The sequence below is a fragment of the Maylandia zebra genome, linkage group LG22 (genome assembly GCF_041146795.1).
Source record: "Maylandia zebra isolate NMK-2024a linkage group LG22, Mzebra_GT3a, whole genome shotgun sequence".
NCBI lineage: Eukaryota > Metazoa > Chordata > Actinopteri > Cichliformes > Cichlidae > Maylandia > Maylandia zebra.
Window position 1 is genome coordinate 35,594,404 of NC_135187.1, and position 23,782 is coordinate 35,618,185.

Genomic DNA, 23,782 nt, shown 5'->3' on the forward strand with positions numbered 1-23,782 from the left:
TAATTTCTGAAGTGCACAGGTTATACTCAGGACGACAGCTGCAAAAAAGGTCTGACAAAGTATCTCAAGGGAGGGAATGGACTGACAGTGACACACGATAAAAGTAAATAAAGCCAGAAGGATCCATTTCAACAATTTCTAGTCATCCTTTTAATTTGATGTTCTTCATTAAGGCAGAGTCATGGTGGACACTGCTGTTCCAGGGATAACTAGAGATGAAGCAGTGACTGTGTCAACTCTACTGATGGACTAACATCCCCACGACAGCAGTCAGAGACCCATTCCAACTGTATGGCTTCTGTAATTGATTTTGACTTTATTGTCAACATCAAGTTTAACATTTGCAATACACAATCAAAAACACAGTAAAATACTACAGAATATGAAGGTAGAATGTTTTGTACATTGTAAATCTGGGTAAAAGTCAATGCACTGCAAATTTTGTTGGCTTATTTGTTTTATTGGGGCACAATAACAACCGTAGGGCAGATGAAGGGGTATGCAATTTTTAAAGGGAGATTTCAGGAAAGTAAACCCTACAGAACTCCTTTGATTAGTCACTTTATGACACAATATACTATTGTAACCCTAACAGTATCTCTTACCTTTCTTGGCTACCTGGTCTTGACAATTTTCATACGTGCAGGGTCCCCACGTGCGCCACGAAGATACCTCACAATCAACAGGACAGCTTATGTGGCAGAGTTGGGTGGTGTTTGGAGGAATACCCAGACAAAGCTTACTGTCCACTGGCCGCAGTGCTATAGAGACACAGACAAGCACAAAGACACAGTGTTAATCTATGCCAAAAAGGCTTTAAGACATAGTTTAAAAACAAAAAAGCTCATTAAAATGGTAAATGGACTTATATAGTTCTTATATAAGGCTTTTCTACTCTACCTGAGCACTCAAAGCCTTGTAAAGTGATTAGAAAGTACTCAGCTATCTGTTCAGTAAGTGGTGCTGAGGGTGATAATCCATGTATTTTCGCATATACCCACAGTCATGTGACTTCTACAACACATGACAGACGGCATAGTGAGTCCTGATTGTCAGTTGACCTCTGCTCCATCAGCTGCAGATGGCTGTCTGCAAGGTCGTCAGGCTGATGAGTCATCATAGTTGTGTCACAGCAGAACTCATGCACATACAAATTGCTTAGCCAAAGGTGTGTCCTTTAATAGCGTTGCTTGGTAGGCAGTAGACGACATGCCCTTGAGTGCTAATGTGGCAAAAGCTGGCGGATGAGCAATCCAGTCACTTTATCATGGACTACTGGTGGTTCTATTGTTAATATTTTGGGAATAGCGGGTAAGATAGAAAGCAGTCATTTTCTTTCTCATAGTGTTACAACCACCACTGCCCTGTGATGCTCTGGGTGAGTGAAACAGAGCTGGGCCCCAGAGCAAGAGTTTGTCCGTTTGAGTCACTCCTGTCACATCTAATTTTCTTTCTTGCTAGAAAGTTCAAAAAGTACTTCAAGCTGAGATCTAGGCTGGCTTAAGTTATTGATGTGATTTATAGACTGCCATTCAACAGTTATTCAACATCAACAAAAAGATTTTTTAAGTTTGCAATCTGCAGCTGTTTGGAAATAGGTCAAGGCGAACCTCCTCATCTTGTGTAAATCTACAATTTTCCCTCTTCGATCTTTTTGTTCTCATTCCAAGATATTCCATCTTTGCCTCTCTTTGTCTCCAAACTGCTCAGTTTGAACTTTACCTCTGATATACTCATTTCTAATCGTATTCCTCCTGATTACACCTGTTTTACAGGAGGAGATCACTGACATGGGTTTTCATCATCAGGCTGTCCAACCTCTCCCTGACTCGTGCCACTGTTCCTACTTGTCTGAGGGCCTGCACCATCATTCCCATCCCCCAAATACTGGAATAGACAGCCTCAGTGACTACAGACCTATAGCTCTCATGTCTGTAGTCATGAAGTGTTTCTCAGCACACCAGAGACTGCCTGCCTCCCTCCTCGTTCAACCCCCACCAGTTTGCTGAACAAGCAAATCAGTCCACAGAGGATGCCATTACTATCACCCTTCACAGAGCACTGAGCCATCTTGAGATGAGGATGCTCTCCGTGGACTACAGCTTAGCGTTCAGCAACACAATCCCAAACATCCTCATCACCAAACTGGGCCTCCTTCAAATCCCCCCTTCCACCTGCTCCTGGATCAGGCCACTCACAGAAGGACTCTACTTAGACCTAGTCCAATGCAAGGTTGTTATCGTTAACAAAAACTAACCAAATAACAAACACTAGAAGTAAAAAAGCATTTTTGTTGGATGGATGATGGATGTAGAAAAAAAAAAAAGAGACTTTGTAAAAAAAAAAAAAAAAAAAAGGAAAACTAACTAAAACTAGAATGAGCTTTCACAAAACTAACCAAAATTAACTGAATTTATATAGAAAATGTGTTTAGTTTTCGATGATGTGTGTGTCTGTCATACATTTGTCCAGACACGTGCAGAGGGTGGGGGTGGAAGGGGCTTGAACACCGACCCCTTTCCCGATGGTGCCCCAGTTTTCTTTTTACTTATTTGAACCATTGCATTAATCAGCAGCATTTGAGTTGCATATTGACTTGTTGGGGTGGCTGTAGCTCAGGTGGTAGAGCGGGTCATCTACTGATTGGAAGGCTGGTGGTTCAATTCCTGGCTTCCTCCAGTCTGCATGCCAAATATCCTTGAGCAAGATACTAACCCCAAATTGCTCTCTGATGTATCCATCGGAGTATGAGTGTGTGTGAATGTTACCTAGAAAGCACCTAGAAAAATGTGCGAATGGGTGAATGCACAAGTTGTGTAAGGCGCTTTGAGTGCTCAGAAGAGTAGAAAAGCGCTGTATAAGAACCAGTCCAGTCCACTTGTCTGATGCATACGAATATGTAGAAGAAATCTACCTACACTCATTTATTGGCTGATATCGTAATTGTGTCTACTAAATTCATCTTAATTACAAAGTTACTCTGCCATATATCTTTTATAGTTACCTGATATCAATGGATGTTCATCTGCCCTACATTAATATTTTTTTTAGAAAGAGGTTCATAGGTGTGAATGTGGGTTGTCTGTGTTGGCCCTGCTACAGATCGGCGACCTGCCTCTCGCCCTATTAGCTGGGATAGGCTCCTGGGATAGACGTCTTCCTGATGTATGTATTCCACTTGTTGTACATACTACTCTTCTCTGAAATTTATTCTTGCTGTTCAGCTATTTATATTTGTATTCCATCCACAGTTTGTGAGGTGAATCCACAATTTTGCTGTACGTGTGCAATAACATGGCTATTCTATTCTATTCTATTCTATTCTATTTTTTCCTTCTTTTTTTTTTGGCAATACTGACACAGGCAATACATGGACTCTACAAAGGTTGCACAGGAAGTTCAGCCCCTCCATGTCTGCCAGCACAGTCTCAAGAGCATGGAGGAGATTCTCTGTGCAAGGAAGAACAGGATGGGCAATCTCAGAGCTCCACCAGTGGAGTCAGTTCTAGATTCCTCCTGGTGCATGACAATACCTCAAATGCCTCTATGCAGGCAGTTCCTGGAGGATAAGGAATTAATACCATTGACAGGCCACCATGCTCTTCTGACCTAAACCCTTCTGGGATATTATCTTTTGGTCCACCCCAACACTGCTAGGTTGCACCTTAGATTGTCCAGCAGCTCAGTGATGCCCCGCTCTAGACTTGGAAGGAGACCTCCCAGTATCAATGACACTGAAAATAGCTGTACATAATGTAATTTCTGTGAGACCGTTATGAGTATTGTTTTTTCTAACAGTTAAAATTCTATTTGTGAAGAAACTGATGAAGTCGTTACCAGTGAAGGTTAAAAGCACAACAGAGCTCTGACTCTTTGTGACTCATTCTTCTTTGTGCTGTGCTTCCCAACACCAGAGGGCACTGCTCTGTGCTGCTATGCACCAGCTGACTAATAACCTTATTGCCAGTTCCTTTCCAGATGAGGATTCATTGCATCAGAGTTACACAGCTATTATATATAGCATGCCACAGTTTCATGCCCTGTAGGTGTTGCATTGATCATAATGTTCAGTATTCTGAGATATTAAGGTCTCAGTCCCACTGGGGTTTGCTGATCATCTTTAGAGAGCAAATTCTTACATTACAACAGCTAAATTATCAGCCAATTAGATCCGAATTAAAAATCACAAGTTCTGCAATGACAGTAGCTCTAAGAAATTATATCACTGCTGTGGTCAAAAGCAATTTACTAGTCAGCAACAAAATCTGTTTGTTTTTAATGTTTTGGTAGAGTTTGGAACAAATATTAGAGCATAGTTTAATTAAGCATCTGTTGAGAGGTGTGTGAGGCTACCAGTGTAACATGTGCTCAATAGAGCTCACTTACCCATCTTAAAATATCGCAAGGTTTCAGATTCTTTTGTCTTACTGGGGTGTTCTGGCAACAAAATACTAATAATCATTCCAGAAAAAATTAGGCTAAGCAAAATAGACAGGTGGAGCTGGATTAAGTGGGATCAGGATACACAAAGTGACTCTGAGGCTACGTTCACACTGCAGGTCTTAATGCTCAATTCCAATTTTTTGATCAAATCCGATTTTTTTGTCTGCTTGTTCACACTACAAATAAAATGCGACAGCAAACGCGCTCTAGTGTGAATGCCCAAAGCGGCCCGCATGTGCAAAAGAAGGCGTCACACACAACGCGCTCTGTTTAGACCCAGCACAAACAGCATTGTTTGATAGATGGCCCTTAATATAAAGACTTCGGACTTTACGTTTCCCAATTTTTGCTTGAAGTTATTTTGTTATTTACATAATAATGTAAATAACCTAATAATGATCCTTGTTGCTGTTTTAGAGGAGCGGTGCTTCAAAGGATAGCTGCAGATTTCTGTCAGAATCTACAGATTATACAGTACAAATAAAATGTTCACGTTTCTCCAACGTTGTCTTCCCAACAGTTTCACTGACATCTACACTGGATGGCCAGGAAGTGTTCGCAATGTCTTCTCGGGCGCTTCTCCGGCGCTGATAATTGGCGTCTGTCTTGTGTCGGTGACGTAAAAGACGGATTTAATGCGACCTGACCATCAAACAGCAGTCGCTTTCTAAAACACCAGATATGTATCGGATTCAGCACCACATACGAAAGTGACCCAGATCGGATTTGAAAATATCGGATTTGTGTCGTTCACACTGTCAGACCATGATGGGATAGATGGGTCGCAGGGGGTCAAAAAAAATCGGATTTGATGCGCTTTCGCCTGCAGTGTGAACGTAGCCTAAGACATTCCAGTCAGTAATATGGTCCTCTCTTTCTTTGAGAGAAATCTCTAAAGAGGAGCCACTAAACCAATCAAAACCTTAAGATGGATAAAGTCACTAATTTACAGCATTCAATGAGTCACTGAGTTGCTAATACAACATAAGTTTTAATGCAATAATAAAAACTGTATGCAAACTGAGAAAACATGAATAAAGAAAGAAAAACACATGAAAGTATTTTTACCTGATGGCTTCACTGCGAAGTTCTACGAACATTTCTGCTCATTTCCATCTCCACTACTCATAAGAATGACCTCAGATTTTAAAACCAGTCTCACCAAGTTTGAACACAGCAATGATCACCCTGCTTTCCAAACCAAATAAAGATTACGCCAGCCTCTCTGACTGTCAGCTGCTTTCTCAAATCAATACAGACATTAAAATTATAAATGAGGCTCAGGCATCTAGACAAGACAAAATCATACCAATTCTAATTCATCCTGACCAGACTGATGTTATTAAAGGTAAACAACTTTTACTTATCAATAAATCTCACATTTTAATCTTATCCTCACGCTCCACAATGTTACTAGATAAGGATGTCTTCTCTTTGCTTCGCTCTTTACATTTTTCATAGAGCCAGTAGAGGATTTAATCAGACAAAATGAAAATATCAAAAATGTATTCAAACAGCCACCATAGACCATGAAGCCATTTTTTATGCAGATGATATTTTATAAAAATACAAATGTATAATTTCTGCATTATAAAAATATTAATTAAGCACACAACAGAAGGAAAAACTCAATATAAAAATGTATCAAATGGGATTTTAGATGCATACACTATTCCGAAAACACATGTAACACCTAAATGCAACCTGGCAGTGCAGCCCAGTCAAGACACTGATCAGCTACAGCATCTTCCCTGTTGGTTTGCCACATCCTGTTGTCTCCACAATGCTGCGTTCTAAGTGACTTGTTATCTGTCGAACTGCAAGGTTCCAATGTAGCCCTTACTGCTGCCATTTTTAAAGTGTAAATTACAAAATTATATAAGCATTGTGAAATAGAAGAATCGAAGGGTCTTCTGATAAATCATATGCCTGGAGATGGAAATGTCTTAAGTTAACCAGATCAGGACCTTAATAATCAAAAATTATTTATTAAGGGCTTCTGACAGAGAAACAGTTGCAAAGTGCACAGAAAGAGTAAAATAAATAAGAAATTAATAGAACATTAATAGACACAATAAAATAGAACAGGTACTTTTAAAATAAATAATTCATAATTCAATGAACTAAAAGTAAGCTTTTTATTCCCAGGCCAGTGGTCTAGTTCAAGCAACCAAAACTGCATTTACTCTAATCCACTTCCCCCTCAGGGTCAGTTTCACTGACTGTCAGTATCCCACTTCTGTCCAACCCAGTTAATTTTGGAATATTCTTGATCTCCTCGTCTTAACCTGCATGGCGAGGCAACACCGGACTGAGCCAAGTCAAGTTTAGCACATTTCTCTTCCCGTCTGTGTCCCTGGCTCTGGTCATGAGGATGTTGTGTAATGGGTGTCTGTAGTTCACAAGGGTGTCTGTAGAGCCACACCTTTCTTTTTTTGACCCTCCTCTCATCCCATTTGTAAAAGTACATTGATGTTTCCAGCAATATTAATGAATGGCTGAGTGCAACTGGCACTAATCAGTATACTCAGGTCAGTACATGATCTAATTAATAGAAATACTAAATCATAATATGTGTTTTTTTTGGTTTTCAATAAAGTTTAGTTTTATTAATTCTATATTTTTGTTTTAAGCTGTTTCTTTTTCGATTTGCTCTCCAGGCTTGATGGAGGTGTTTCAGAGTTGTTCTTTGCTGGTTTTAAAGACACTTTCAGTCCAATGCTCGTACCTGCAGGGGGTTGTTTTCCAAACCCAGTTTCAACCTTGCAACCATGCAAATGAAACTGTATAGGATCAAGTGTGAAACTCCTATCAACTATTTGGGCTGAATTTTGTAGACCAGATAAACTAAACAGCCCTATTTTGAGTTGTTAGATCATGCCATCATGTGAAAATGACTTCTGCATATTTTTAAATTACACTTTATTATAAATTCAACATGATGTCACAAAGTTTTGGATGTCTTAACATCAGGTTTATTAATGCACTCTGGACTCTCTACTTTTTAGGACTGGGATTATAACAGTAATTTAAAAATCAGATGAAAGTTCTATAATTATTTTAATCAAAGAACAAAACACATCAAATGCATTCAGTTAGAAAGTTTTACAAAAAGGCAGAGATGGGGGTTGTCTGTGGAAGGAAAGCTCTTATTTCACATCGAATCCTTAAGAAGTGACAATAGTTTCAATGTAATTGATTTGAATGACAAGGACTAAAATGAGACAAGCAAAAATTCCTAATTTTAACATGTTCCTAAATGTTAGGAGCATACAAAGAAGAGGATTGGTTTTATAACATCCATAACAGGGCTGGAGCCTATCCCAGCTGTCATAGGGCGACAGACCCTGGACAGATCACCATTCTGTCGCAGACACATAGAGACAGACACCCATTCGCACTCACATTCACGGGCAATTTAGAATCATTAAGGCATGTTATTTAACTAATTGCAAGCCTTTCTACTGTGGGAAGCCAGAGTAACCGGACCAAACCCAGACGAACATGAACATGCACACAGAAAAGCCCCGGCCAAATGGTGGAGTCAAACCCAGGAACTTCTTGCTGTGAGGCAACAGTGCTAACCACCGCACCACCGTACTGCCCTTTTTCTTTAAAAACAGTGCTCTGTAGTGACCAAGACATCGATTTACTGATCCACACTACTAGGATCTACAGCAATGACATCAGAATTTCATTCCGACAGGAGCATTGTAGTAGGGATGGTAACAAAGAGAGGGAAGGTAATCAGAACTGAGGGGAGAAGGCAACTGAGGCAAACACTGAGAACAGATACAAGTACCTTGGAATCGCACAGGCAAATGGGAACCATGAACAGAACAGCTCTTTACTGTCTTTACTTATTGTACATGTACAACGAAAGAGGCTGCTAGAAACGCCACAACCCCAAGTTGGAAGGAGACTGTGGACTAGTGATTGACAGAACCACTGTCCAGGATTAAAAAGCAAACATCTATGAGTACATCAGGAAAATGGCCACAACTGATCATGTGCTTAGTGAATACCTCAGACAGCAGAAACCCAAGGAAGAAGTGGGACAAGGAGGTCATGGAAGAACAGGCCCCTGTATGGCATATACCACTGGCAGACAGCAGAAGTGACTCATATCAAAATTCCTACCAATAGCTTGACAAAGCTGAACACAGTGCACTGCATATGGCAGCACAGGAGCATGCGACATCGATAGAGGCTGCCATCTACCACACCAGGCAAGACTCGAGGTGCAGGATGTGTGAAGATGCCCTGAAAGATTCCAGCACATACCAGCAGGGTACAAGATGCTAGCAGGCAGGACACACATGCAAAGAAACTGGACAAGCAGAGGAAGAGGCCTATAACGATAGCTGTAGCTATACCAAGTGATAGCAACATCAGGAAGAGGGAACACAAGAAGCTTGAGAAATACCAAGGACTGAGAGAGGAGCTCGGGAAGATGTGGAATACGAAGGCAATAACTGCCATGCAAATTATATCCACTTGTATATCTCTTCTAAGCCCCAAGATGTATCTAAACTACAGATTTTGCAAAGGTGATTGGACTCTATTAAACATTGGATGGCTAACCATTTTTCCAGTTTAATGGAGAGAAAACACAAGTCCTCGTTTGAACCTAAAGTTAAGGTAATGCAAACTCTCGGTCTTGCCATATTCACTACACAAAGCTTAGCAACTTTTAGCGCAGCTTTCACTTTAGAAACTTGTGTTAAATATCTGGCATTTATCACAAATACTGTGTCACATTCTGAACTGTAAATTGTTATTGATGAATTTACTTCATCATGTCTACATGCATTATTTATTTGTATTAGAAAAACCTCCCTCACTAAGTCTTCACATTACACTCTTGCTAATTCAATTACACCAGCTTTCCGTCAACGTCAAAGTCCACTTTAGAATCTTTTTTTGACTTTTAGAGCTCAACATAGCCAAGCATCAAGAACTTTTACAGACGTACTTTTAATCCATACGTCGCAAGCAGGTCCCTGAGGGCTGCTCAAAGCCTGCTCACTGTGCAGCATGCAAAGCTGAAAACTATATTAGACAGAAACTCTGCAACTCTCTCACTCAGCTAAAAATCATTTTAGCGTTTTTGTTATGAAGCACTTTTTATATTTATCTTGGAAGATGCTATATCAATAAAAAATTACTTTTACTTACTTATCATTGTGTAGCTGTTACAGACTGAATTTGGAAATTTTGGAAATTTGAATTTGCGTGAAAACAAGCTGAGGAATTATTAACAAATACTAGACTTTTAATGGATAATTTGTTTTACTGTAAACACATTTAGAAATCCCTTTTATAGTCTTCCTGACCTCTTAAAGCACTTTAGACTATAACATTTAAACAGCACCTGACATACGTGGCTTATTTACAACCAACATTGATATTTTTGGACTGTGAGGAATAAGCCAGAGTGCTCTGAACACAGCAGGGCTTGAACCAGGAACCCTCTTAATAAGAAGTGACAGCACTAACCACAATGCCACCATTAAATGCTTAAAACTAGTGGTGTGCGATACTGCATCGCCGATACCAATACTTTTCTATAAATAAGGTGGATGCGTCATTGAATTGCTAAATCTCAATTAATTTTCATGACCTTAAGTGTCTTTTGTGATGTTTCCTTTTTTATTATTAAATAGTTAAATCCCAGGACATAATTAGGACAAAGTTTATAATTAAATAGAAAATGCTGTATTATCAATTTTTTAGAAAAATCTTAAATTAAAAAGTGCACGTAAACCGGTAAACAAATTAAAACAAACAAGTCCTGTTGAGAAGCCCCCAAAGCGTCACGTCACGTGACAGCGCAACATCTGAACACAAGAGGGGGGGGGCAAAGTGTGCCTGCTCTGCGCTGACACAGGAGTGGTGAGTCTGGCTGTTTCGTCTTTCATCTGCAGCACTGCAAACAAGAGCGGAACTTAAAGTAAAGAATCGATCTCATCAGGCTATCTCGATCCGATAGTGATGACGACTTGGTATCGATACAATCAATATTTGGATCGATCCGCCGACCACTACTTAAAACCAGAGTACAGAAAACCTGGCACGTGCCTTTGACCAACAACAACTTGGTTTCAAAACAACATACGTTGCAGAGGTGGAAAGTGACAAAGTATAAATACTTTGTTACTGTAGGTAAGTAGAATATTCAGCTATCTGTACTTTATCTCAGTAGTTATTTTTCTTGTTTTTTACTTTTTACTTTTACCCCCCACATTTCAACACAAATATCTGTATTTCTATACAGCAAATTCAAAAGTGTTAAATGTTTTGGTGTTAATAGTCTTCTTGCAAAAGTAGAGTTAATTTTACTCTAAGCAGAGTCACATTCTTTTAATGTAACTCTGAGGTGTAAAATGATAGTAGTTAAAATCGAGTGTTAAAAATGAGTGTTTCTCTGTCAAATCTGGAGGTGTTACAATGGAAACATTAACTCTTGACCTCTTAACTCTGAACTCCTACAGGGGCTATGACACCAACAGAGTAAATTCACAGACTCCGCCCCCAGCACGGCTCCAATCGAAGCTGAAGTGAAGCCGTTTCAGAACATTTTGCTCTACATATTTGAGTTGTTTGCCATGCTTGGTAAGTCATTCTTTCAAAGATTGTTTCAATTATTATTATGAGCTTTTACTTCTGTGGCTCTTTGGAGTTGAGACAAAGCTGTGTGAAAGGCATTAGCCATGTTGCTCGCTGATAGCATAATATTCTGTTTTAGCTAGCTGAAAGGTATTGTTTGCGGGCAAATACCACAGCCTTGAAAAAAAGCTTGCATGTGAATTTTCAGTCAAACTTTTGGTCAAATACACCTAAAACAATGTCTAGAATGTGAAATGTTGGTATAATGGTGCTACTTGGAGCCTGAAAACGATCGCCCATAAAAAAGCGAGCAAACAGCAGTAGCTGACGTCCTGACTGGGTTCTACGTTAGCATAGATCCCTCCAGAGTTTTGTGCACACAGTTTAGGTAAAAATGAAAAAGGTTGAGGTTTTACATTTAGTTCAGTATTACCTGTTGTCTGTGTCTTTGTCTTTTGGGAAAATACTTTACACAAGTAATGGCTCAAAGAGGATTCCTTTTTTTTACTGTGCTGCAATTGTTTACTGGATTATTTGTGCCATTAATTAGTGTCAACTAATTTTTATTCAATCTCCACACAGGATATGCTTGTGAAGATGGAATATGGGGGAGAGCAGAAGTGCGTTGAAGTTCCACAAAGGGATGAATGAAGGACATGCATATTGTATTGAAGAAATAAGTGATGAGATGCTGTTATTTGCATTTACCATGTCAGACCTTTTGATAAACAAAATTCTAATGAAAGTGAGAACATGTATACTGTTACATCTTTCAGAAAATGTTTTGAAATTGTGGTGCACAGTTCAGAATAAATGTTTTTCAAAAACCATTGCGTCTTTTTAGTAAATGTTTATTTCCAAAAGAAATTTCTAGAAGTTCAGAACAGTAAAATTCCCGCTTTTTAGAATGAATTAGAAGATAACTCTTACGTAGTTAAACTAAATTACTCTTTGAGAGTTAATATATAAACTCTTAACACCAAGTGTTAAATTATCAACTCCAGACAGATTTGGTGTTTAACACTAAATCAGAGTTAACGTACCAACTCTCCAAAAACAGTTAAATTAACACTCTCTGGTGTGGACCCATATAGACACTTTAATAGTGTTGAAATCAAATCTGACAGTGTTAATTTGGACATGCTGGATTTGCTGTGTACTCCTGACATTTTCAAATCAGGCTCATTACTTTAGGTTCAAAGGTATAATTTATAGCGTTATACTCAGTAGTTTAAGTGGGCCGGGAATGGGTGCAGGTGTCTGTATGTTGTAGTGAGCATCTAGCTTAACCAGCTCTATCCTGGCCATTTGTGGCCACTTCACTTTTCTTTTTTCGACCATTTTCATTCTGTTAATGCAAATGGAATGAAACTTCCCAAAGGTGTGTATTTTTTTCAGATTTTTTAATTTTCAACATCAGCTCCTTAATAATGTCAATAATATTCACTATACACCAAATTGTTCCTCTTGGCTCTATCGTGGCCATTTTTGGCCAATTGAAACCCATTATAACCACCTTTTTTGATTCCTTGTTATTGACAGTACTAAATCATACAATTTAGGGTAAATTGCTTTCATTCTAAACTCAACACATGAAAATTGTATTTTTTAATGTTTTTTACCAAATTACATAATTTACCCATTTTTGGCCAAGCAAGCGATTTCATGTAATAATTCTCGTTTCTAGTAGCGGCCTTTGATGGCTTACCACACTCCAATGGACCAAAATAATGAAACAATTTTGACATAGGTTTGATCTTAAGGATCTAATAGTTTGTGTTTGTGCATGACATCCTTAATTTCCTTCGGGATTAATAAAGTATTCTGATTCTGATTCTGAAACATGTATTTTCAAGATAGACTGGAATAAATTATGACACATCAAACATTACATAATAATGGAGTGGATTTATATAGCGCTTTTCAAGGCACCCAAAGCGCTTTACAATGCCACTAGTCAGTCACTCTCACATTCACACACATAGGCTGCAGTGAATTTCTGTGGATGCAGGCTGCTGAGCTTTGATGTTCCCAGTCAAACTCAGCTTTGAAGCACATGTTAAAAGCACTTTTACTCTTGTATTTTTCATAAAAAGATACCATACTCAAAATATTAACTCAACAAAACAAAACAAAACCCGATCACAGGACATTTTGCAGAGTTCAAAGCTGCAGCTGCAGCACAAACAACAACAAAAACTGTTTATAAACGTGTCCTGGAGTTTATGCAGGTGCAGACAGTGCTACTGCTGTAAGTAAGCCTAACAGCTTCCAGATCATTTATTCTTCAAGCAGTCCTCTGACCTTGAAGAAAACACATCTGCCCAAGATGAAGAAACTTCTTCTCCAGAAGATGAGAGGACAATTTCCAAAGAAGCTGACCACCAGGGCCGTGCAGAGAGGTTTAAAGGGGCGGGTGCTCAAAGTTAAAAAGGGGCACATTGAACCAGGCTGAATAACAAAAACACACATTCATCAAGAATCTAATATGGGCAACAAGGCAAAGCAAACGTAACCAATGTTTTAGCTGTTGAGGGGTTGCTGCTGATAGTGCTGGAGGGCAGGGCTGTGTTGATCTGAGACTGTAGACATTAAAAAGTCCATAGGAGAGATGGTAGCTGATTAAACAAGTGTCATGAGATAATAACAAAATGCAAAGATTGGTGACAGCGCTTGGAACCATAAGGCAACAAAAAACTGTGAGAAATAATTTAGGCTCTGCCTGTGAATCACTCTTTGCTTCTCTTCTTCCTTCCATCCCATCATTTCATATATCACTCTCCACTTGCTGTCCATCTGAGAACAAGGCACAACTTGCTATTGCAATAAACTATAATCTAATTATCCACACCTAACAACTCTTGCACTTAATCTATAATAAAATGATGACAGAAAAATGTTATAGCCCTGCCTTTAGTAGCCTCACACAGCTCCTACTGTTTCCTCCTCATGTCCTTACCAGGCACGTCTGGACAATGTTATATCATGAGTAATACTTTTAAAAAAAATCCATCTAAATAAAACACACACATGCACGCACACACAGTGACATTTTAGACCTTCTTCAGAATACTGTATATACTATGGGCATCATGGTGCTGATCCAGAATCCTTACATTATTATTTATTACTAGAGCTACAATAATAAAGCAATGAGGAGGGGGAAGTAATAAATATGAAATAATGTATTTATGATGATTCCATTTGTTTCACTATCCACTCTGTGCAGGGCAAAGCTTATTACATTTTTAAACTAGAGATACAATCATTTTACTGCTGTAAAATCCAAATTTTGTCTTATTAAAAATATAAATCTAATATAATCTGCTTCTTAATGTATGTTCTTTAAAATACAGCGTGTGTTTTTAATATATTATAATTATAATAATGCATAATTGTGAACATGCATATTAGATCGTTTTTTAGTGAAATATAATCCTTCCAGAAAGGCAGGAAAAGCCCGGAAACTTACTTTAAAACTAAATATGTTCACTAAAACGGTGACAGAGCTACAGACCCATGACAGCCTTACACAGGTAGCCAGCAGCTATGACCAGCACTACTTGTGCAGTTAATAAAAGGACAGGTAATGTTTGTCGCGCTGTTGCACACACAGCACGCTCGTTTGTTTCAGTTCGTCAGTTGCAACAAGACATCTTACCAACGTGTACGTAATAAGCTAATACTCCTGGGTGCTATACACTACAGTGTACGCTGTACACCTACTTACTGGTTTTGTCGCATCAGTCTGTGTCTCTGAGTTAACTTGTGTTTCTCCTGCAGCTCCGGACGGCAAAAAATGCGCGTGCTCTTTGTGAGCTCGTTCCCGGCTCGTAACCAGCGCGTTCTGCCGTCAAGGGCGATCATTGGTTAAATGTGATCATGTGACTGATGCAAGCCAGATCCTTTTATTTAGCAAAACTGTGATTAATAGTTAAATATTATTGTTGAGGGGCACAGACAGGACTCCGCACCCACACACACACATTAAAAATTTTTCTTTTTTTTTAAAAAAGTTGCCTCAACAAAAGGGCACTTTGGGCACACATCAGGAAAGGGGCGGGTGCTCAAGCCCCTCTAGCCCCCCCCCCCTCTGCACGTGCCTGCTGACCACATTACCACTGATGATGAGTACTAGCCAGTGCCTGAATCCTCTTCTTTGGGGGAGGATTGGGGTTGGGGGGCATGGAGGTGGAGGCTGAGCAACTGATGGAAAAGAACATAGGAGCATTTTCTGAGACCGAGGAGCCGGTGACTGAGTGGATCCCTCATGAAAGGAAAACCATGTGGGTCCCACCACTGAAGAGAGACTGCTCTACAATCCAGTACCCACTGGTATCAAACCAGGGCTCACCCTGTATGCAATTTCCTGCATTAGCAGCCAGAGATCTACTTTTGACTTTTTTAAAACAAAGGAGATCTTTTAGCTGCTGTGCACCCTTACGAACCTGCACAGGAGGCGAAGGTGTGAGGATTGTAGATGAAGTGGAGATGTAAGCCTACACCAGAATAAAGCAATGTATAGCATGTTGGATGACAAAACTGGAAGTTCCCAGGAAGTAAAAAAGGGATGGGGTTCAGACTCCAACTGACGGAGGAGCTCCGAGGACAACGTCTTTACTTCAGTCACATTGGCAGAGGAACTCCTCAGATCATAGCTGGACTGGCCATCGGGCATTTGTCCGGTGGGCCGCTGGCGATTTTTTGTTTTATGGCCCGATGGATTTTTTTTGTTTTTTAGGAAGTGTATATATAATGAAAGGTGTTGGATTGGCCAATTGGTCATGATCGACTCTGGGCTGGACCAATTACAGCCGAGGAGGCCGGATGCACCCTCTCCCTTGTTTAGCAATCACGTGATTTTCGCGCATTGCATGCTGGGAACTCGTGGCAAAACAATCCAAGTACCGCATCAAATGCAAGCATTTGCAGCACCGCAAAACGTTCATTCTCCGGTTCCAATACCTTCTTGTTTTTTCTTTGCTGCACAAAAAAGGAATGTACAAAACAAAAGAAGAACAATGCCGGTCCGTACAAAGACAGACTCGACGAAAAGACAAAGAAAAGATACGAGGAAAAAATCAAAGGAGGGTCAGACCCTTACGAGCACACAGAGAGACAAAATACATTAGCGTGCTGCCCAACTTTCACCACGCTCAGATTTATAATTATACGGTTCTTGGAGTGAGTGCATACACTCATGAAGTTTAGTAACTTCAGGTCACTGCAACAAGCCCAGGTACAGTTTACCGACGGATGGGTACAGGACCTTGAAATGCACCGTGTGGAACGAAAGACCATCGTACGTATCATAAGTTTACCAGTCTCACAAATCGTTTTTGTCAGTGTACCATGGTAATAACAGAAGCGAAACGCAATATTGTGTCAGGACAATTCACTATTTATGCACAATAAACAAAGGAGCATAGCGCGACAATTTCTGTTCAGCGCCAGACTTGCTTGTAACCTATATCACCAATTATGTTAAGAAAAATGATGCATTAATTACTAAAAAACACTGACCTTTGTGGGAATGCTTGGAGCAGACTAACATGTGAGCTGGAGTGTTCTGAGACGTTATATTTGGTATATCCAGACCATCCGTCGGCTCTTACTTCGGAAACATGGCTTACAAAATTTCTCTTCAACGACGTAATCCGATAAAAAAAGCGATCTCTTTACCCGTCGGCTTCCCGTGGCTGTCATGCGACCGGCTATTGCAGTTAATAATACAACAGCTTCTTGACATTTTTTGGGTTTCTTTTTATCGCTGTGTAACTGAGTTCAATTGAAAGCCTGCGTGCGCTAGTACCTCTTGCCACAAGTTCCCAGAATCCTTTGCGGTTTTACCCCTGAATGACGTCACATTTTCAATCTTTATCCTGGTGGGCCGGTCTCTAGTCAAAATGCCCGGGCCGATTTTTTGTCCCAGTCCAGCCTTGCCTCAGATGAAAACTGGCACAGGGGAAACAAACCAGAGCTTCCTCCCCAGCTCCTCCAGTTGCAACAGTGAAAGATTTTGTTGTCTGTCTTTCGCTTCACCAAAACTACCACGGCGATATCCCACATGCCAAAGCAACAGAGGAATGCGCTTCTTTTGACCACAACACACAGGGAACCAGCAGTTAGTGATGGGTAATAGAGGAAGCCTGGAAGCAAGAAGCAATCCTGGACTACAATAGGCACAAATACAGCTTGGATAACTTATCTTAAACTATTATCTTAAACTTAGAGAGGATGCTGGCACCTCGAGTTGTAGAAGGAAAACTAACTGATGGCTGATGGCTCTTTCCTCCAATCTCCTGGATGTCTTGGGATACGATGTCTTTGTCCCACCGGAAACAACTTCACTGAAGTGGGGGAGTGCTCTACAACCTACAAATGAAGAGTGATCCTGGGAGAGCTGGGACACATGCTTGTGACCTCAACAACTGCAAGACACCCTTGTCCCTAATTCCCAGCCACTTCTGCCAATGATCTCAAGATACAGTAGTCTGAACCAGAGTGTGACCCACACCCCACCATCAAAATGAGAAGAAGGTGCAAAAGGTGCAAAAGCGTAGTAATAATACATAATCTGACTGGTATTCAAAGGGTATAATATATGAATATGAATTATAGTTTGGTTTTCATGACTAGGAGTGGTGCTAATTAAAAAAATCAAGTCAACGAAAGTAGAAAAATGTTTTAATATATATTAATTTTATAGTATTTGGTAAACATAAACAGGGGGTGGCCACGAACAAGCTGAGAGGGATTTTTCTTGTTTTTCTGTCACTGCAAAAAAACCCAAAGATGCATAAAACTCATTGATACTTTTAATTATTGCTATGCATCTAACCTCCACCATGGTTAGAAAAGAAATCAGTTTGCATGTATTATTTAGAAAAAAATGGGGATTTTATGCTTTTATCCCTATGTAAATCATTAAAATTATGTGATTTAACTGGTATTTAAAGGGTTAAAATTATGGATTTGATTGAAATTTTGGTCTTGATGAACAGCACTGATGCTAATCTTAAAAACCAAGTCAAAAAAAATAATACAAGAAATTTCAGTAGCAATGCAATTATATACAATTGCGAGATTTGAGGTTGTCTTCCGGCTAGTGCAGTGGACAAACAAACTGGTGTTTAAAGGGTTATAAATTTAAAAAGTAATAATTATCTTATATTTATGAAAAGAACTGAAGTTACTTAAAAGCTTTATGCAGAAAAAATGGCAAAAACAAAACAAAACATAAAAATAATAAAAAATTACAGACCTAATCTGTTGGCCACTTTTGGCCACGAACAAGCTGAAAGTGATTTTGAACAAACCAGAGGGTTAAGAGGGATAAGCATAAAGGGAATATTGTTTTTACATTAAATAACCTTTCTACAACATGTCTAATTAGCTCAACAAACATCAGCAAACAAACAAACTAGCTAAAGTTCCTGACTTAGTTCCAGGGAGAAAAACAAAGGAGAGCTAACTTCACTCAGAAATAGTGAAAGATCTAAGAAAAGGCAAAACAGGACAGGAAGAAGAGAGGTTACATGTAAATTTAAGGGCTGCTTACTAACACTGCAGATTTAAAAATTATATGTAATGTCATGTGAAGCATCCTGCAAAAAGTAAGTATACTAATTTTGTGTTATTCAAATGTTGTATTACATTCTGGGTAGTTTTTTGCAGGATAAACAGGTTAGCTTACATGTGGTGATTTTTTACTGTAAAGCACTGTGTTGTGCACTGATACACTGTGGCTGTGGTACTTATGGCTACTGTTGGGTTACATCAAGTGTAGCACAGATTAATTTACATTTAAGATGATGATGCTTAGATTCATTCAGTGAATTCAATCATTATCCTACCTTTATACTGTTTATTATAAAGAACATATACAGTATACTATTAGTGTATGAAATGAAACTCAGCCAAGATTAGAAGCTTAGAAGCATCTAATTCCATCTTGTTGAGTTCAGATGTGTAAATCCACAAAGAGCAGCGGGTCAGTTGATCACAGCTTGTCCACTAAGAAAATCTGTCAGAGTTCATGTTAGAAATCATTGTGAGTTGTTGATATTTTCCCCATGCTGAGCCACTACAGCAGATCTTTGTGTTCCCTCACTTGCAGACTCTCACTTTAACCCCTCATTGTTCTGTTCAGGTGTGTGTCCCACTCTACCATGTAGGCAACAGAAAATAGTATTTTTTTTTTTAAAATTCTCTTTTACTGCTTGTGTCCTAGGTAACAGATTCAAGTACATCCATTAGAATTTAGGTTTGAATAAAACTAGTATTTAGTCATGCACTAATATTATATTTGCAGAAGGTCCAGTTACCTGTGCACGAAAATAGATGATAGAATTGTCTTCACTGAGCTACTTTTTACTTTCTTGCTTTATGTCTATGGTATTCACTTTTACTTGAGTAAAGAAGTTGACTCAGTACTTCAAGATTTACTGGAGTATTTCTTAACACAAGTATCTGCACTATACAATGTCTGTACTATGCATGCCACCTCTGTTGAAATAGCATGCATATATAAAAAATTAGTATGAGAATTACAACACAAAATGCTTTCTCAATCTAAGCAACACTTCAAGTAATACACAGTGTTGTCATTCAGACAGATATTTTCCATTCATTCTGTTCCTTTGCTGTTTGCTTGTCTTACCTTTGAAATCAGTTCTTGTAAGGATGATAGTGGTTTTAAGATATAATGAAACAAGCCTTAATCAGACAATGAAACCGGATGGAGGTTAATTTTGAAAAAGACCAATGCAATGACAACATTTACCTTCTCAGGAGTGTTTTTGTTTAATAAAACAGAAAAATTACCTTCTTTGCTCCTGAGAGGACTAAGGTTTGATGGTGTGTCAGTGCTGGCTTGCACACAGTACACCTCCCGAGTCTGAGTACCACCTCCACACATTCCTGTATGGTTTCCACGTCGGCGGTCCTGCTGGCTCAGTAGCATGTCCACCTTGCACTCTGTCCATTCTGTGGTCTTCCAGCTGTACCTGCGGATGTGTGACAACAAGAAGAATATATAGGTATAGCTCCTTTGTGAATCAATAAATAAACTGATAACATGGAACAACATTTTTGCTCATTATTTTCTAAGAAAGATGCAGATACAAGCAAAAACTATCAAACTGTGAAGGTGAAGTACAGCTATTGAGACCATTAATCAGCGAGTCGCACAGCCTACTTGATAATAGGCTTCATTTTCTGACTATCACACATACTTTCAGCTTTAAGGAGCTGAGCAGGTCTTCTGTGCCATTGACAAGTTGCTGCTTGTCTTCCTGCAGCGACTGCTGACATATTAATTTAGTGTTTCTGACCATGAAACAACGGTCAGAATAGAATCAAATCAAACTAGCACATGACTTCGAGTAAATATATGGTTTATAAAAAAATGTGTAAACATGCATCATGAAGGGGCTCATAGAGACCACAACAGTTTTCAATGAAGTGTACAATAAGAGTAAAATTGCTGTATATTATTTATATAGGTGTGTGAGTTGATTAGAGTATTATGTGAAGGTAATCCTTTAAATAAGGAAAGAAGAAAAGAAAAAGGTGCTAGCAGAGAGATTTAAAAGTAATTAGAAAAAGGAAAACATTTTTGAAAATGACAGAAAGGAAGAGAATGACTGTAACTAAAGTGGAGTGAGTGTCATGGTCCCCGTGCCTGTGCAGCCGGCCCCGCAAGGCTACATGTGTTTTTGTTTACTCTCCCTTTCTCTTGCCTCTCCGCCTGGGCGGAGCTCACTGCGGGCTCCCGCCCTTGGCCCTCACACCTGTTGCCCGTCAGGCTGCCATTATGTGTCTGCCATTTAAGGCCGAGACGCAGTCTCAACGCTGGATGATTGTGTGAGACACATTAGTGAGCCTCTAGCCTCAGTGAAGTTTCCGTGTGTAAATCTGTGATTCTGCGTAACCGATCTCTCTTGTGAGTAGTTTTCCTGGACCCGTAACCTACCCGCTGTGTGGACATGTGTGAAGAAGAGAGCATGTGTGAGAGAGCTTCCCCTTCTCGGATTTTCCCCCTGGACCCTAGTAACTCCGAATTTCCCCCACTGTATATATTCTGCACCTGATGATTGTGTAAATAAAACTGAACTCTGCTCTGCGCTTGAGTCCCCGCCATCGCTTGTGACAGTGAGCTGATTCTGAGATCATTTGGATCAAATGATGCTCCACCCCATATGGCAGTGCAGATGTAGGCCTTAAGCAATTAATGATCCAGTAAGTGTGACTAGAAACAGAAAATGTAAAAGAGAAAATCTTGCTAAGCACCAATGAGGGTGCCCTCCAGTGGACTAATCGACTATAAGTGATTCATGAGTTAATAATAAGTATAACTAGAAGCAAAAACCTTAAGACCACGCATGTATAAGCAAAACAAGAAATTAGATGTGACCGAGCATGCTTGAATGTGGACATTGTTAGGGATAGTAATGTTTATATAGGAGCACTGACTGTGATTGCTGAAATTAACAATCTATAATTACGGGCAGTGGTGAATAATATATTGGTGATACAATGTAATCAGGACAAAACTGATAATAAAGTTATGAATGAATAAATAAATAAATAAATAAATAAATAAATAAATAAATAAATAAATAAATAAGGCAAATTAAACAGGATATGGTATAAATGCAATAAAAAATAGACAGGCTAAATACTGTACTATGTAAACTCATATTAAACAATAATGGGATATCTATAAAGAAAAAAGGGAAGTAGCAGTAAAGATGAAATCATTGCCTGAATATAAACTCAAAACAAACAGAAACTCAAGGAATGAGAACATTTTTGGGTTTAGTATTGAAGTATCAAGATGATGCTTTGGTAAACACATCACTGCAGACGTGTTTACCAAAGCCAAGCTGCAGTAATCGAGCAGATTGTGTAATCAGCCACACTCACAGCAGCCCTAGAGTTAAATCCATTTTTGGGAATTCCAGAGGTTTTTGGAATGAAGATGTAAATAGCAGCATGTGAACAGCTTTTCCTACACTAACACAGCCTCTGATAGTCAGAGAGGTGAATGACCCCATAATTCTAAATGTTCCAGGAAGTTTGGCTCCTTGGTCACAGGAGAGGAAAGCCTGGTTAAGAGCACAGAAGCATCTTGTGACAGCAGAGTGGCTGAAGAGCTGTCGGCATTGAAGGACTGGATGGAGTACACAAGGAGCGAAAAAATTAATGCTGACCAAATAGCAGGCAGAGCTGACCAACTGGAAAATGAAATCAGAGAAACAATGGAAGCTGAGAAACAACCAGATAGAATAGATCTGCACGTGTACCATACACACCCTATTTGCTAGAGAAATTAATAAACCAGAAATGTTGGAAGAAATTTCTGGCACATGTAAAAAGTGTGGTCGAGGGGATACAAAATGAGAGAGCTGGAGCAAAATTCAGCCCCTGTGGCATCCCTCACCAGATCTGGGGGTCCAAAGGCTCATTGAGTGGAACATGAAAGAAAACTCTCTCCGAAAAGAAAAGCAACTACATAAACACATCCTTCACTTTCCCAATGACTTTTCTCATCACAGAGTGAATCCTTTTAAAGATCCATTAATGAATCAAAATAATAATCATTGGTGCCAGAAGGAAGTCCTTTTGATCACTCTTCTGGCCCAAAAGAAGATCCTACTGCAATCTAGGGTTGGCAGATAAGCTGGCAGACCTCACTGAGGGTGCAAATTAATTTATCAGTGCTTTAGAGGAGAGCAGTGCTGGAGTAATGCTGGAGACATCAAAGTTCTGTTAATGCATGTGGTAGGTAAACGCGTTACTGGAGATGTGTTTACCAAGGCTAAGCTCCCACAGTTATGCCAAAGGAAAGACAGTGAAGGGTTTGGAGGACATCACACAGACATGTAGGAGGTACTCAGAACATTTTATCCAGAAAGAGTAGACCCCTCCAGAGTGAAGGGAGAAAAAATTACAGATGATTAATATCTTTCCAAATTTCTTCACAACTTTCAAAGCAGATTCAAAGGTGAAACAGGCAGTATTTGGAACAGAAACCCTGTTTAAGGTAATGACAGTGGAGGCCATGCTACATGAAGTGCAAAAGTGAGTGGAAATGTGGTAGGCCTGAATAAGCTGGCATGGCTGTTGGTTGTAGATCATATTGTCCATCATGTTAACGATTAGGAAAAACACCAAGCAAATAAAATGAACAAATGTTTGACAAATAAACTGAGACAACTAAAGCTGGGAAAACTAACCAAACAAAAGAAAGACAAGATGAAAGGTGCTGTTGGTGACCACTGATCCAGAAGCAAACCACAAGCACCAGCTCTAGCTGTAGCAATGCTGCAACCTTCAGCACATCATTAATCCAACAGGTCCTTGAGGCAGATGAGGTATGAGTTAACATGACCAACAACCAGGACTAAGGCAGTCTGGACAACACCAACTGTATAATCATTCTCATCCCACACTTCAACAGAGTGAAGAACTCATTGTTATTTATTCCTGGTGTCTTACTATTTATATTTTATTCCTGAACATTTGGCGTGGAGCACCCATAATTTTGTTGTACACATACAATGACAATAAAGGGCTATTCTATTTTAGTGCAAATAATGTATGTTGGGGTTACAATTAGCATGGTCATTGAAGGAGAGACTATCCCGTTAAACAATAGATCGACTCTGGTATGACATGAATTGAACTTACTATTATCAATACTAGATGAAGACCCATCATGCAT

At 39.4% G+C, this 23,782-nt stretch overlaps 1 protein-coding gene and 1 long non-coding RNA gene across 2 annotated transcripts in view; one reads left to right on the forward strand and one right to left on the reverse strand.

Moving 5' to 3' along the window:
• Nucleotides 1–23,782, reverse strand: part of thsd7aa (thrombospondin, type I, domain containing 7Aa) — a 182,518-nt gene that overhangs the window by 100,724 nt on the left and 58,012 nt on the right. Inside the window, exons 4-5 of the mRNA XM_024798247.2 lie at nucleotides 19,879–20,060; nucleotides 606–761 (exon numbers count right to left, since the gene is read on the reverse strand). Of these exons, the coding sequence (XP_024654015.2) occupies nucleotides 606–761; nucleotides 19,879–20,060 (338 nt within the window). The remainder of the gene's footprint in view (nucleotides 1–605; nucleotides 762–19,878; nucleotides 20,061–23,782) is intronic.
• Nucleotides 10,497–11,882, forward strand: LOC143414479 (uncharacterized). Its single transcript, XR_013095095.1, has 3 exons — nucleotides 10,497–10,608; nucleotides 10,938–11,058; nucleotides 11,635–11,882. It is a non-coding gene; the product is annotated as an uncharacterized LOC143414479 (long non-coding RNA).